Below are 16,017 nucleotides of genomic sequence, written 5' to 3' on the forward strand. Positions count from 1 at the left end.
CTTCACTTGATTCAATCAATATATTTTTTTTTTTTTTTTTTTTGAGGCTGGGGTTAAGTGACTTGCCCAGGGTCACACAGCTAGGAAGTGTTAAGTGTCTGAGATCAGATTTGAACTCTGATTCTCCTGAATTCAGGGCTGGTGCTCTATTCACTACGCCACCTAGCAGCCCCCAATCAATATATTTTAAAGGTTATATGTAAACTGAATCTCAGGGGAAAAAATATGCAAAGCATATTTTCTTGTGGACTTAATTTGTAATTTCAGGGCTGTTTTGTTTTTATTTTCATCAAGTGGTTGAAAATAGTTCCCCAGATATCTTACTTTTCTGTCCTCAAGTTTTCTTTCAAATATTTAATCTGTAAAACCAACACTTAAGGAATATTCCAGGAAAGGAGGGAGCCTTAAAGATGAAATAACACATTTTCAATGAGATAATAAATTTAGCCTTTGATTTTTTTTTTAGCTTATTTTTTTCTTAAATAGTATACAGTACAATAGTATTGTATCAGCATAAGCAAACTTTTCAACTTAAAACTATTAAATCAGTATTTACATTAGTAATTAGTAACTGACTGTTAAACTGTTTACTTAAAAGACTAGGCAAATAGGGCTTTATAAAAATATTGAATTATGACTTCATGTTCCTGTAATCATGTATAGATTTTTTTATTTGTGCAGATCACTTTTTACTTACTTTCTGACAAAGTTAGCAGTTTTTTTTAGTTATTTTAATCAAAATTGTAGCAAGAGGGTATATTTATACCTAAATAGGCTAAATAGTAAACCATAGAAGGAATGCTTTTAATTTAGGCATATCTTTCAAATGATAGTATCAAATAATTTAAGGTTTGGCATATTATAAAGCATTATATGTTATTATCAAATAGTTTTATTTGTATAGTATGTGCCTGTACATATATTCCTTCTTTTTCTCATCTTACAGTTGTATTTTTCTCGTTCAAAAATTTTTAACATCTTGTTACTATCTTTATAAAAGAAAAATAGCAGAATAAAGGTGTAGACATTTTACCTTTTTTTTCTCAAGTTGAATTTGTGGCATTCAAATACATGAGGTTTTATTATTTGATCTAGAAACAGTTTTTAGAATCTCAATCTGATTGTAGCAGAATCTGGTGAAGGGTAGGGGAAAAAAAAGATGTAATATTTTCAGCCATTCTATGAAATTAATTCTGAAAGACATAGCAATTTCCAAGGTTGCAATGAAATGTTATTTTAAAGCACATATATTTTCTGTCCCTTAACACAGGGAGGCTGTTTTTCCTTTACTGCAGAATAAAAGTTTTTGATACAAGGGGATAGATTTATTTGTAAAAGTAATAACTGTCAAATGTTACAATCATAATTTTCAACCAGAGTAATTAAATTTCTAAGAGAAAGCAGATTAGTGAAAAGGAATAAATGAGAGAGAAAAAACAGAATTTTTGATATAAATTTGAAAGCCCTTGTAAGGGGAATATAGCAAAAGCTTCATTTTTTTTGTGTGTGTGTATGTGTTAACACCAAAAACTACCCTTTTATCTCCTGTGGAAGATACCATTACATCATCCTTGCCAACTTTCAAACTTATAATCTTAGTATCTAGTCAGTTTTCTATACCAGGTTATGTTTTACAATTCCCAAAATCTGCCCCTTTTAAATTTTTTTACCCCTTCACTATAGATCCTAGATCCATAGTTATCTCATGTTCATATGACTATTGTAGCTACTTAGTCAATCTGCCTATTATCTAGTCTCCAGTTTGTCTGTATTATACATACAGGTGACCATAGTCATAACTGTTTTCTGAAAGAGGGTTTTAACTCAGTTTAACTCAGAATTACTCAGAATGTCATTTCCTATTTTTTTCTCCATCAAGTCAGAATACTTAAGACATGTTGGAACTAGGACCTCTATCAATTGTTCTCTTCATCAAATTACCTTTATTTCTTGCTTTTCCCAGATGAAAACTTTCCTCTATCCATAAAAATGACTGTCTTCTGTCCTCTGCATATGAGTTGCTTCTTATTGTGTTTTTTTCTTCCCAAAGTGCCCTCTTCTTCCTGATCCCTGTGCTAAGCCTTGGCCCTCTCCTTCTTCTAAACTTGGCTACAAAGTCACATTCCTCATTCAACCTTCCTTGAATAACTTCACTCAGTTGATACACATCTCTTATCCTAATACTAAAGTGTTTATATTTCTTCACTTTGAAGTAAGTAGTCTATAGTTTTATATAGGTGATATCCTGGTACCATAAACTTTAAAGGACTGCCTGGGCTTTTTTTGTTGTTGTGGCACTAGTATTTTGTATCATATAAACTTGGAAAAAGTAGGTCATTAGTTAAAAGTAAGGAGATCTTTATTATGGAGATCTTTTAGAGATGATACTTTTGCCTTTGTATGGATTTATATCCATGTATGTATTACCTGTTTTTTTGTTTACAGCTTCCTATGGAGTCTACATCTGTGCTTTTCCCAAAATGGGCTACTCAGTAATTCTTGGTTGACAAGTGAAAAAATTCTTTTAGAATTTTGTCTTTGTGGAGCAAAGATCTTTTGCTTTACCACTTAAGATTTGGATTATAACACTTGGATAAGCCCCAGAACTATGTTTATATAATGTCCTGTAAAAAAGAAGTACTTAATGATTTTCTATTTTGCCACTTTGAATAAACTGGACTTTTAAATGTTTTAATCATTTTTAGGTGGAAGATGAGACAGTTTTACATAACATTCCTTATATGGGGGATGAGGTTCTTGATCAGGATGGAACTTTCATTGAAGAACTAATAAAAAATTATGATGGAAAAGTACATGGAGATAGAGGTGAGTTATGTACACTGACATATTTACTCTTTTGAGAAATAGTAGAGCAGTTTGTACATTCAGCATATGGCAACTATGGATAAGAGAAGAAATTAATAATTCATTCTTTGCTTGAAAAGCAAAAGTACTGGAAAAATGCTCTGAGGCCATATCACTTTGCTATGTCTAATTTTCTTTATTTATAAACATAGAGAATTGTATTTTCAATTTAAATGACAAGAGTCATTACTATATGTTTAGCACTATGATAAGAGATGGGAATATAAATAAAAATAAAGACAGGAGTTTATTTCTTAAACAATAAGCAAAAGGAAACTAAAAAGTTAGGAGAAATGATGAAGAAGGTAATTGGGACCATAGTTTAGAAGTACCAGAAGTCTGAAGAAGAGCCTGAAGTGGAAGGAAACTTGGCAGGCCTGAGTTCTTCCATAAAATGGAGAATGATCCAGGAGTAATTCACCAGTGAGAGTAATAGAGTGAGCTATTTGTTATTCAGGTGCTGTCTTTCTTTAGAAAGACCTTATTAATTGGAAAACAATATATGTAATAGGCATTTGGGAATCTTTTGTGGATTTCCTGAAAATTCTATGAGTCCTTCATGATTCTTGCATTTTTTGTGAAGTAAAACAAAGCTATTTTGTACTCAAATTAAAAAAAAGGAAGAGAGGGATAAAGAGAGCTGGTTGTTTTAGAAAGAAAAAAAGAAATTAGTATTAAGTTATTGTGTCTCCAGAAGGTTGTCAAAAATGTAGCATTGACTTGGGAGGAAGATAATATTCAATTAATGCTACCATTGAGTATAGGCTCTCTTCAGACAATCTACCTCTAGAATTTATTGTGATAGGTGACTTGTCCCAGGTAGTCCATGTAACTTTAACTTAGGGGTAATGGGAACAGGTCACAGAACATGAGGGTTTTACCTTGGGTTGCTTTTGAAAGTAATTATAAGTGATTTCTTTGTAATTTTTATTTAGTGTTAATTGACACACTTTTGTTTCAAAATAAATTTTCTCTCCTGACATTTCAATGTGATTAATTTCAGAATGTGGGTTTATAAATGATGAGATATTTGTGGAGCTAGTGAATGCTCTTGGTCAGTACAGTGATGATGAAGATGATGATGATGGAGATTATCCTGATGAGAGAGATGAAAAACAAAAAGATTTAGAGGATAACAGAGATGGTATGTTTATTATATTTTTCAAATAGTATTTATTACACCATACTTTCAAAATAGTATAATCAGATGTGGTTATGTTCATTTATACCTTTATGTGCCTAATATCCATACTAATATTTTTGGAATCCTCCCTTATACTAGCCCCAAAACTTCCTTAACAATCTCCCTCTTGGGTCTCATTGACTTATTGTTGTTTTTTATTAGTTGGTTAAGCTTAAAGAATGCGATATCAGAGAATCCTAGAACTCCAGAATTTTGGATTATTGCCAGGTATCTTGTCTGTCATTTAGTTTCCACTCGTTTGTTTTACAGTTTCTTGGAATCTAAGCTTTAAGTGCATGAAGTGCCTTGCCTATGATTACAAAGCTGATGGCAGAGGTGGGACTGGAAACTCAGATTCTGGAATTTAGAATCCAGGCTGCTTCTAGCATACTTAATAGACAAATAATCTTTAAATGCAATTTCTTTTTACTTTTGCATATTCATTATTGCATTATATTCATTGTGAATTTATTATAGAAAAATGGGAATTATGTAGAATTGAAAGAAATTCTCTCCTGATGAATGTTTTTTTGTCTAAGTTTTGATTTGGAGAATTTAAACCCATTGGGAAGAAAATTCACTAGTTCAATTAAAACTTTTTTATGTGTCTTTCATTTCTGTTTAGATAAAGAAAGCCATCCACCTCGGAAATTTCCTTCTGACAAGATTTTTGAAGCCATTTCCTCAATGTTTCCTGATAAAGGAACAGCAGAAGAACTAAAGGAGAAGTAAGATTTTTCGTTAGAGGTGTTGCCTCCTTGCCTTGAATACAACATGTTATTCTTATCAAATAAGATATTATTTGTAAAGCACTTACTTAGTATAGTGTTTGGGATGTTTCTTGGCTTCTGAAAATGAAATTGACAGCTGACCAACAATTCTGTTGCATTACTTTTTGTTTCATAAAACAAATGTATGTTAAATATATTTTAAATATACGCATGTTAAATATATGCATGTTAAAGTTGGAAGGACCTGGTTGTTTTTTCAGAATAAGTAGTAAGTTTATATGGGAATTAAAAAAATTTTTTATTATTACCCCTGGTATCATCATTCTTGATTGAACAGTTTGCCCCAAAGGGTATGGCTTCTTAGGGATGTCCAAATGGAACCTATCTAATTTTCCTTATTTTGTTTCCTTATTTTAATTAACTCCTTGATGAAGTTGAAATGAGGTAAGAGGAAGAAATTTCTTTCTCTTCTACATCCCGCCCTAGCTTGGGATGAGACCTAAAAGTGTGATTTAATACCTTCTCAACTATCTTGGGAACTTTGAAGCTGTGTATTTCCCCTTCCTTTCCAACAGCTTTGATTTATGGGCTAGTGGGCTGCTCTAGAGTCTCTAGAAGACCTGAATTCTAATGCTGCCTCTCATACTCAATTGCTTTTCAATCCTGAACAAGGCACTTGATCTCTTCTAGCCTCAGACAAATTATAGACTTTTAGGATCTGAAAGGAGTTTCCAAATGAATACTCCCAAATCTTCAAAATTACAGGTCCTTAACATGTTATGGCATTTATTTCTAGTGGCAGTTCTACTTCTCAAAATGTGTTCTCTAGGGCCTTTTTCAGAGTAGTTGTTCTCTAGATCAAAATATTCCTTCCCTTTTCTTATGGATATTTCTTATTAAAGTGAGACTTTTTCCAGTTCTCTCTCAGACTTTTTGTCAGCTAATTTGTTTCTTGCCTCCTCCATCCCTACAATAGACACAAATTAAAATAGAAACAGTAGTTAAAATGGCGAGTTGTTGGCCTTTGTGGGGATTTAAAACCATCCTTTACCCTCTCTAAGACTGGTTAAAAAAAAAAAAGGGTAATCCTGCCTTCCCCTTTGACTAATAGAACAAGTCTGTCTTATTAAAAGGAGATTAGAGCAAAGGAAGAAGATCAAGGACATTACAGGGAGTCCATCTATGGAATAGGGGGCCCCATAAGGCAATAAGGCTATCAATATACGTTTAGGTATCTCAAATGAATCCATAAAAAAACCCCAAAAAACCCATTTCCTCTCATTCTTAGGATCTATTCTTTCAAACCTCAGGACTATTTAGTTGCTTGTCTTTAGGCTTCTAGGAACACCTCATTGTGGCTTTATTTTTCTCCCCAAGAAATTTTTTCTCTTGAAAAAAGGAGAACATAAGTGCCATATCTATCCTACTAATCAGTTATCCAGGCTCAAAGCTTTGTATGATTATTATTTTAGTGCTCCCTCTTTTTTGTCCAAGTTCACTTCATCTAATCAGGTGCTCTGTTTTGTTTTATTCTTATATCCCCACATTAGTCTCTCTCCATCCCAATTGTACCTACTCTAGATCAGGCCCAAGAGCCTTATAACTGATTTTCTTTATGTTTTTTTCTATTCTTATTCCTTCTCCCAACACCTTCTTTTGAACTGGGACTAATCTTCCTAATATAATACTTATTTATTCAAAATCCTTTAGTGATTTCCCTTTTCTATTGAATTAAGTTTGACATTGAAAACTTTCTCTTATTTGGCCTTAGTCTATCTTTCCAACCTCATTAACCAGTCTTTAAACTCTTCTAGCTGCCATCATTTGCTGTTCCCAGCATCTACTTTTTCCCTTTTGGCTTATTTATAGTTTTCTTTTACGTGGAATATCCAACCAGCCATATTTATATAGTACAACTAGCCTTATTTTTCAAAACCCAGCTAAAGTATCAGTTCCTTTATAAAGCCTTATCTTCATAGTTAACATGAACTCTTCTGAGCTTAATAATCATAGTGAATAGTACCTCTCTTTTTACATAATTTCACATATGACCTGTTTATTGATTAGACTATGTGATACTATGGCTTCTTTTATCTCTTGTAATATTTAGAACATAGCCATGAATGTAGTAGTGCCCAATTAGGTATTTATTGAGTAAATGAATTCTAGATGTTAGGAGGTTTTTACAGGCTTTCAGGCAATATGTTAATATTAGCATGAATCATATTGAATAGCCAATTAGAATTTCCAAGAAGTAGAAGACTATTTTTTCTGCCATTTATTTCTCTGTGCCCTCTCCTCACTCATTTAGCCACCTGAGCTGCTTCACACATTCTTCTATCATGCTATTGCTTAGAGTTGGTCTTCCTCAAAGAATCTCAGCTTGGCCTGGGACAGTAACATGCAAAAGTATTTTTCATAGAACATTAGTTATTTATAGTGCTATAGCAACGTAATCACCTGCCAATAATGGTTGACAATGACCACCTTTTTCATTTAAATTTTTTTTCTTTATCATCATAATCAAGGCCCTGTCCCTTCTGACCAGAGTATCAGAGGTATGTGTCTAGTCTGCACATTTTATAAATAAGGAGGCTGAGGGAGGTTAACTCATTTGCCCAGGGTTGCATAGGAAGGGTCAGAGGTTGGATTTTCATCCAGTTCCTCTAACACCCAAATTATGTTTTTTCAGTGTACTATACTATCTCCTATCTTGTTTTTAACCTCTAGTTCCATATGAGGATTGGAAAAACTGGGTTGGTTTTATGTGAAGATAATAGGTGGAATGGCAGGACACCATAGAGTTGGCCCCACATGAATACTGGTAGAATGAGTTTGGATAAATTGCCTAATGTAGCTTAATGTAGTTGCATCTCAGATCTTCAGAGAAACTTTCTTACTACATAAATGTTTCAAATATCAAAATATTCATACGAGCAGTATTTCATTGTGTGTGTACACAGAATAAAGAGCTATGAAGTGTTACATACATACATACATACATACATATATTTGAGAGACTGAGAACTTCCCCAAAATTGGAGGGATCAGGAAAGGCTTTGTGTAGAAAGAAGGAAGTACAGAAAGGACTCTGAGGTGAGCTTGTAACATTCCAGGAAGAAGCAATGAATTTGGAGGTGAAGTGTGGTGTTCAAGGAACAGAGAATGCCAGTTTTGCTGGTTCCCATGATGTAGATGATTGAGTTTTGTTCAGTGAGATTGTGGAGCAAGATTGTGAAGGGCTTAACAAAGTAAACAGAAGTTCATAGTTCCACAGAGTGGCCTTTGAAAACCACTGGAGTTTATTGAATAGGGGAGTGATATGGTCAGATTTACAATTGGGAAAAATAATTTTGTAGCAGTGTGGTAAATAAATTGAAGTGAGGAGAGATTTTAAACAAGAAGACCAATTAGGAGATGGTTACAATAATCTAAGAGAGAGGTGATGACAACCTGACCTAAAGTGGTCTCTGTGAGTGGAGAGAAAGATTTAAATACATGTGATATTTGTATTTTACTTTTAAAAATGCATATTTGTTGTTTTTCACATTATATTCATTTACAGATATATATCCCCTCTTGTCATTCTCTTATCCAGTGATCCATCTCTCTTAAAAAAGTTTTTTTTAAAATTAGTTTAATTATAATTACTTGTATGTACCCCAGGGGACAGTCTTGATCATTATAATTCAGGTTAATTTTCTCTTCATGTTTAAGTTGTTGTAGTCGTGGGGTGTGTGTGTTTGTGAAAGAAGTACTGAAATGACAACTGCAATGATCAAATAGTTTTAAGAATTTAGCTTCCAAAAATATTCTTTTATTTTGATTACTAGGTATAAAGAACTAACAGAGCAGCAACTTCCTGGAGCTCTTCCTCCTGAATGTACACCAAACATAGATGGACCAAATGCTAAGTCTGTTCAGAGGGAGCAAAGCCTGCACTCATTTCATACTCTCTTCTGCAGGCGCTGCTTTAAATATGACTGTTTCTTACATCGTAAGTTCAATTATTGTACGTTTTGGTTTACTTTTTTTTTTATTATGGAACTTTACATTTAATGCATATTGGAAAAAAAATGGAGTATCAATTTCCAGTCAATCATAAGTTAATCTTATTTAATAAATTATTAAATAAAATAATAAAATGTAACATTATATAATATGGTAAATTATTAAATTAATCTTATATTTATTATTTAAAATGTATTCTTAATTTGATGTCTAGTTTTTCATTGGCCTACTGGAAATTGTAGTAATACTTTTATATCATGTTAATGTTTTTATAGTTAGATTATTATTATAGTTTATTATTATATTTGTAGATTATTATAGTTAAATTATTAGATATATATTTATAAATTAAGACATAATATAAATGTAAAGTACTATTTTATTATTGCTATGTCCTAGTTTATTAGTCTTTGTTTATACCACTTTCTGATTTCCATGAAATGCATTATGTTGAATGAGAGATCCTATAAAACTGGTGTTTAGATACATTCTGTCCTTTTTAAATTGACATTGTTATCCTGAAAAATGTTAGACACCTCCTTAGTAAAATGTATATGCACACATAGTAATGCCTTAATTTTTATTTTGCATTACTGGATAATTAAATTTAAGACTTTTATTAAGTGCTTCCTTTCTGATGCATTGGGTAGTTGGGGCTACAAAGATAGAAATGAAAGTCTTTTTCATTAAAGATCTTACTTTCTTATAGCAAACACACAACTTTATACATATTAATTTAAAGAAGAAGAAAACAATAAAACAAATATTAGGAAAGGCCACATATAGTAACTAGCTTCTGAGTTGTACTTTGAAGGAAACTAGGGATTTTAAGATGTAGAGCTTTGTGGGGAAGATGGCATGCATATCAGATATGGACAGCTATGTGTGCAAAAAACAAGAAGGTGAGAGATGGAAGGTCTCTTATAGAGAACCTTTAGCAAATCAGAGTAATGGGAGAGAAAGCATATAAAGCAAAATAGAGTTTTAAATGTAGAGGTGAGATGTATTACTAAATTTTGTAACCACTGAAAATTTGTGAAAAAGGCAGGCCAATAAATAAAAGTCAGAAGCTGTATTTTAGAAATATTAATTTTGCACTGTGGAAGCTGAAATAGGAAGCAAGAAGATGATTTTAAATGCAGTAGTAGAGATGAAGATCTGAATTAGGATAACAGAATGGAGAGGTAGAATTGACCATACTTGCAACTTAATTACATGTGGTAATTTGATGGAGGGGAGTGAAGAGGCAAAACTGTTCCAAAATTATGAATCTGGATCGCTGGAAAAGTAGTAATGTCTTCAATATGGAATAATTAAAAAAAAATATGGAATTGGGATGGATCTCCTGGAAAATATACTGAGTTCTCTTTTGAACATTTTGAATTTAAGATGTATATGGCATAAAGCATTGAAATTCAAAAGCTAGTTTAGGAAGGGCTAAGTAGATATGGGAATCTTTTGCACTTAAAAGAGGAACAAAGGGCCTGTGACTCAGTAAGCTTTGAGAAATGTGGGAATTTCTACATTCAGTGAGGGGGGAATAGGATGAAATACTGTGAATTCTAAAAAGAATTGGTTAGAGCAGTGTAAGAACAAGCAAGAGTCCCAGGGAGTGTCCAGAAGAAGTTGGTAGTTCTTAGTTTCAAAAACAGAAGACATTATGTAACATTTAAGAGATATTGGTAATCTTGGAGAACAATTTGAATCAGAAGTTATATTGCAAAGGATGAAGAAGTTAGAATAATGTAAGTATGGAGTATATATGGACTTTCAAAAACATTTGACTGAAAGTGAGATTCAGAATCATAGTTTAAAGGATTGGTAGGATCAGGGTTTTTCCCTCCCCTTCTTGGTTTTATCTTTATTTTGCATCGAACATGGCCAAGATAAGAGGTCTGAGTTTCTTAAACAAGATTTAATTTTTACAGAGACCAAGTTTGAAGCAATTGAAATGTTGTCAGATGCTGTGAGATTATGGTACAAAAAATAGCTTGTTTCCTCCATTCCTGAGATTATATGTGTTTCAGGGAAGACCCAGGTATACTTTAGAAGTCAGAAAAAAAGCTAATGGTTAAGGAGAGGCCAAGAATGAGAAAAGAGAACATAGGAAGAGGTGAATATAAATGGAGTGGCGGATTGGCCACCTAAAACAGATTTGAGGAAAGAATGGAAGGATGATGAAGAGAAGAAGGGCTTTTGGATTGTGTGAAATAGGAGTTTGAAATTAATGACCTCTGTTTTCTCTGAATATATAGTAGGAGGCGGACTCTTTGCTATGAAAGAAAGGAGGCAGTCAGTGAGTCCAATAGGATTCAGAGACTTAAGGATGATTAGAAAATTTGTTACAATGACGGCCTGCTTGAGATTGAGTAAGTTAGTTTCCAGATAGTTGACATTTACTCAAAACTTGACTATTTTTGTGTATATTTTGTCAGCTAAAAAGTTACTTGAATAGCTAAACAGTATTTCTGAATGTTAAAATTATACAAATAGATTTGTATTTGCCTTTGAGATATATAAACAATTATAAATATATATAATTATATTATTGTACACAAACCATAATATTTATACAAATACACACTTTTGATTTTTATACATGTAAAATTTCTCAGGTGGAAAAGGATCAAAAAAATTGAGAAGCCCTACCTGAATACGTTTAGCCTCACACAAAAAGCTTCCAGTTTGCTCAGCTTTGAGTTCTTATATCTGTTTGTAGTTTGTGAACAAACGATTGCATCAAATGTGTGCATCAGGCACACTTGTTCCGGTCTTCATTTCACCTTTTGCCATATTCACCCTTTCCCTTTAAACTCTTTCCCCTTTTCCCCCTCAATCTGTTTTTAGTTGGAGAAATTTCTAGACTATTTATACCTGGTATGGTTAGTTCTGTAAAATGATAGCATTCTATTAATATTATATTCAGGGCAGGAAAAATATGATCACTTTGTAGGTAAATTTGGATCTAAGCTAAACTAATAATTTAATAATATAATTGAAAAAGCTGCATTGTTAAACATGATCATTTCAGCATTTTTCAATTTTTCAAAGTCTTTATAATGGCCCTTGAACACTTAGTCATGAAAACTTTTCAAACATAATCCCCCTACCCCCCCCCCCAACATATTTAAAAGGCTAAATTTTTATGTAACAATTTAGTTATATTCAAATATAATCTTAGTAGCGAAAACAAGATAATAGGGCAATTGGAAGTGACCTCAGACCAGCTACTGGTGAGAAAGCTGAAGCCCAAGAAGTTACATGCATAAAACTTGGTAAGCAGAAATACTAATTTAGAATAATAGCAACATCATTAACTATGATGGGTTACTTTAAGGGTTAAGGTACTTTTTTGCATATAGTATCTCATTTAATGGTAGGTAATTATATTTAATTTTTTGGTAAGGAAATTGAGGCTGAGAGTTTGTGACTTGCCCAGAAGGTTTTCTCAGAGAATCACAAAGTATCCCAACAATTTACCTTCTTTTTGTTTGTTTGAGGGAATTAGAATTAAGTGACTTGCCCAAGGTCACACAACTATTAATATTAAGTATCTGAAATTAGATCTGAATTCTGTCCTCTTGACCCTATCCACTCCAGGTAGCTTTTATAACAGTGTATTCCAAACATTTAATTTTTAAAAATAAATCCTTTAAACAATAGAAGATGTTAACCCTTTTGTGTATTAGAATAGTAGAGTTTAATTTTAAAGTTTATCACTAATTTTGATAGCCTTTTAAATTCATTAGTTGTAACACTAAGTTGTTGAAAAGAAGATGAAGTGAAATCCTGTTTTAAAATCATTTCTGGTATTGGTCAGCTGCTCATAAAAGGCACTTGAGAATGAGATTCTCAAGAAGGCTATTTATAAGCTATTTATAATAAAGCTTACAGTGTGCTGAACTTCATAGCCTCAATTATACTTCAGTGACAAAGTCATCTTTGGCTTATTTAGAAAGAGTTGTCTTTCTGTTGTATGAGGTCCATTGTATCAATTTCTTTTTGTCCATTTTATTTTCTCTTTTTAAATTACTAAAACAAACTTTATGAGAAACATGCAAAACATATTTGAGATTTGGGGAAGATTTTAATATATAATTTATTTTCAATAGTAATTATGGTGAAATTAGGAGCTGTGTAAAAACAAAATATTTCAAAGTGAATGAAATTATTGGTGCCTAATCTTTTTGAAAGGTGGAGGTTAAAATCCAATGCCTTTTGGAATGCAAATATGTCTTGCTACTTTTAAGGATAAAGTGGAGCGAAAAAACAGCCTGAAAGATAAGATGTTCTAGTTTATTATAAAAGTTTCAGCAGAGACAGCTAGACTAAACACTATTTGTTTAGTGAGCACTTCTCAATTAAAGGCACTGGATCTTTAAAGTAATATTAATTGGAACCCTTTTCATAATCTGACCTTCTGCAGTTTAACTTAATTTTAAGCATTAAATGTAATAGTAATGTTGAAATTATTATTTATGTACAGCACATAAGCTGTTTGCTTTTCTTTAAAAAATGTTAGGAAGAAATAATAGTTAAAAGATAGTGGGAAGTGAAAAGCAGAGGTGGAGAAACTTGGTAAAGTTAAACAATTGAGTCATTTAAAATAGAACCTATTATCTTGGTAGAAAGCACAAACTGCAGATACGGTGATTTTTTTTTTTTTGGGGGGGGGGCTGTTTCTTACCAAGTACATCCATGATCTAGAATGAATTAGATTCATTTGGTCTTTTGCTATTTTGTGATGGATGTTCAAAAGATTCTTATAGGAACATGTTGAACTCAAGTATATTTGATTTTGGTGTTATCCATGGACTACCATGAACTTTCTGAGACTTGCAACCATGAATGCTAACATATTTGCAAGATGGCTTTTATGGTAAACATAGACAAGTAAATTATCATGATGTTTATTCTAAAATAATTATACAACAGTAATTTGAAATATGACAGTCCATTTAATATATTACAAAGAGCAGGTGAAATTAATACAGACTTGTTCAGTCATGAACTCTTAATGATCCCATTTGGAGTTTTATTGGCAAAGATACTGGAATGGCTTGTCATTTCCTCCTATTTACAGCAAGGAAATTGAGGCAAATGTATAGCAAGGAAATTGAAGCAAATGGGGTTTAGTCCCTTGCCAAGGTTATGTAGTTAAGTCGTTTGAGACCAGATCTAAAGTTGAGTCTCCCTGACTGCAGGTCTGGTACTTGATCAATATAGCTATTGAAGAAATTTGTTTTCATAATAGGAAGAATAGTCTTGCATCTGCCCCTAACTAGAGGTCTATTCTCTATCTAGTTATATTACCCCTTATATTACAGTTATCTGTAAAATTATTCTGGACTGGAAAAAAGTATATCTAGGGGACTCACAGACTTTATATAGAGTTGTTCTATATGATATTTACTTGGTGAACTATTTCTGGATTCTGAATGCCTAAAGCACTCAGATCTCAGATCTGCAGTTTTAATCATCAGAACTTTTGATAGCCACATTGGCTATCCATGCTGTAGTTATTTCTTATAAATAAAAATTTTTATCTTTAAGCCCTTTAATATATGGCATATTCTTTTCTTTTTCTAGTAATGTTAAAAGCATTTTTCCATATTAAGCATTCTAAGATGAAATACAGTGTTCTAATAACTTTATTAATATTTGATTGGATGTTGTTTTAGAATGAAAAATATATGTGAAAATGACTTTAACTAAAGTATCAAGTTTAAATTTTCCTGATAGAAATAATAGAGAAATAAACATTTTCCCAAAAGAATCATGATTTCAAAGTACTTAATCCTGTTAAGGGGGTAAGAATGGTTCTCTGTAGTTTTAGAGGAAATGAAAAGAAATTTAAGAACAGCACCACACAAAATTAAAAAAGTTTTTTGATTAAGAATTCTATCCAAAAAAAAAATTAGTAAATCTATTCCTACTTTTAGTCTAACACATTTTTTTGGGGAGGGGGAAACTGGACTATGTTTTCCTTCTTATGAGGAATTCCCTCTACCAGTTTTAGATCGGCACCTGCAATCCAAGTTGTCATCTTAGATAATTGTTGGGGTCTTGTGACCCCAAGTGACTTGCCATAAGGCTAGTATATTAGAAGTTTGAATGGACTGCAGGTGTTCCATGTGCTACATTGCCTCTTAGTGTGCTATATGACAATGGGTACAGAATTGGTTTCCAATCCTGAATAATGGAAATGTTGAAGCTGAGCTGATTCAATGATTTTGATGGTTGTTATTTATTAAGACAGTAGTGGGTTTCCTAAGAATAATTCTTTAAATTAATTTGGTTCTGTGGAAACGTATTAATATATCAATTAGTGTCTAATGTCTTAACATCTTTTTATGTATACACATGTGTGTGTATATATATATATATATATATAATTTGTATAATAGAGAACAGATATACACATTTTCCTAAAGCATTTTGTTTTTTAGAGTTACTGTAGTAAATGATTCCAATTATAGGTATAATCCTTTCCTAAAATGCTGTGTGTGAGCTTTAACCTTCTGGATGCTAAAAGATTCCCACCTTGTCAAACTGTAATTAAATACCAAATTAGTCATATACTGTTGATTTTTCATTTTGAGAAAGGGTAGCTCACAGACTTGAAAGGGAAGTAAATATTTTTAGTAAAGAAAGCATTGTCTCCATTTTTCCTTGTTTCTTTTCCTGTCTTCCTTCTTTTTAAGCTTTTTACATGAAGATTTCCATTTATCTTAAAAAGTATAGTTTTCGTAAACATGAAGATTTTCTGGACCTAAAATGTTATAATTATCTTTTCTTTACTTTTTAATGATATTTTTGAAACAGCAAGCACCTGAACTACTTGCCCTTTGGATATTAGAAAATGTCTTCAGAAGCTCTCAGTTTTTATACAATGAAATTTTATATATAACAAAGGTTACTGCTTTTACACAAACCATGTTTTTTGAACAATCTGAGTTGGGAAGAAAATTTACTGTTCTTTCTTCAGTGGTAGACTTATAGAAATTGGAATTTTGCTAAACTTTTTCCCGCCTTCTAATCTGGGACCCAGTTTATCACACATTTAGCAGGCTTCATTTAGAAGTACTTATTTTTCTGTCCTAACTCCACACTTTTCTTTGCCTTTCATCATCTCCTCTTCCTCCTCCCTCCATCTTCCCAACCTCAATATTACAGGCTTACTTACTGAAGTTAAAAGTACTGAAACTTCTCTTAAAAATAAATAAT

At 32.3% G+C, this 16,017-nt stretch overlaps 1 protein-coding gene across 16 annotated transcripts in view; it reads left to right on the forward strand.

The window, feature by feature from the left end:
- Positions 1-16,017, forward strand: part of EZH2 (enhancer of zeste 2 polycomb repressive complex 2 subunit) — a 110,745-nt gene that overhangs the window by 86,032 nt on the left and 8,696 nt on the right. For 9 of the 16 annotated variants that reach the window (XM_074267604.1, XM_074267616.1, XM_074267611.1 and 6 more), the window contains 4 exons: positions 2,706-2,826; positions 3,869-4,009; positions 4,674-4,776; positions 8,613-8,791. In XM_074267604.1, coding sequence (XP_074123705.1) covers positions 2,706-2,826; positions 3,869-4,009; positions 4,674-4,776; positions 8,613-8,791 — 544 coding nt within the window. The remainder of the gene's footprint in view (positions 1-2,705; positions 2,827-3,868; positions 4,010-4,673; positions 4,777-8,612; positions 8,792-16,017) is intronic. The other 7 variants (XM_074267605.1, XM_074267617.1, XM_074267613.1 and 4 more) reach the window with 1 other exon arrangement.

This window comes from Sminthopsis crassicaudata, chromosome 5 (assembly GCF_048593235.1).
Source record: "Sminthopsis crassicaudata isolate SCR6 chromosome 5, ASM4859323v1, whole genome shotgun sequence".
Lineage (NCBI taxonomy): Eukaryota > Metazoa > Chordata > Mammalia > Dasyuromorphia > Dasyuridae > Sminthopsis > Sminthopsis crassicaudata.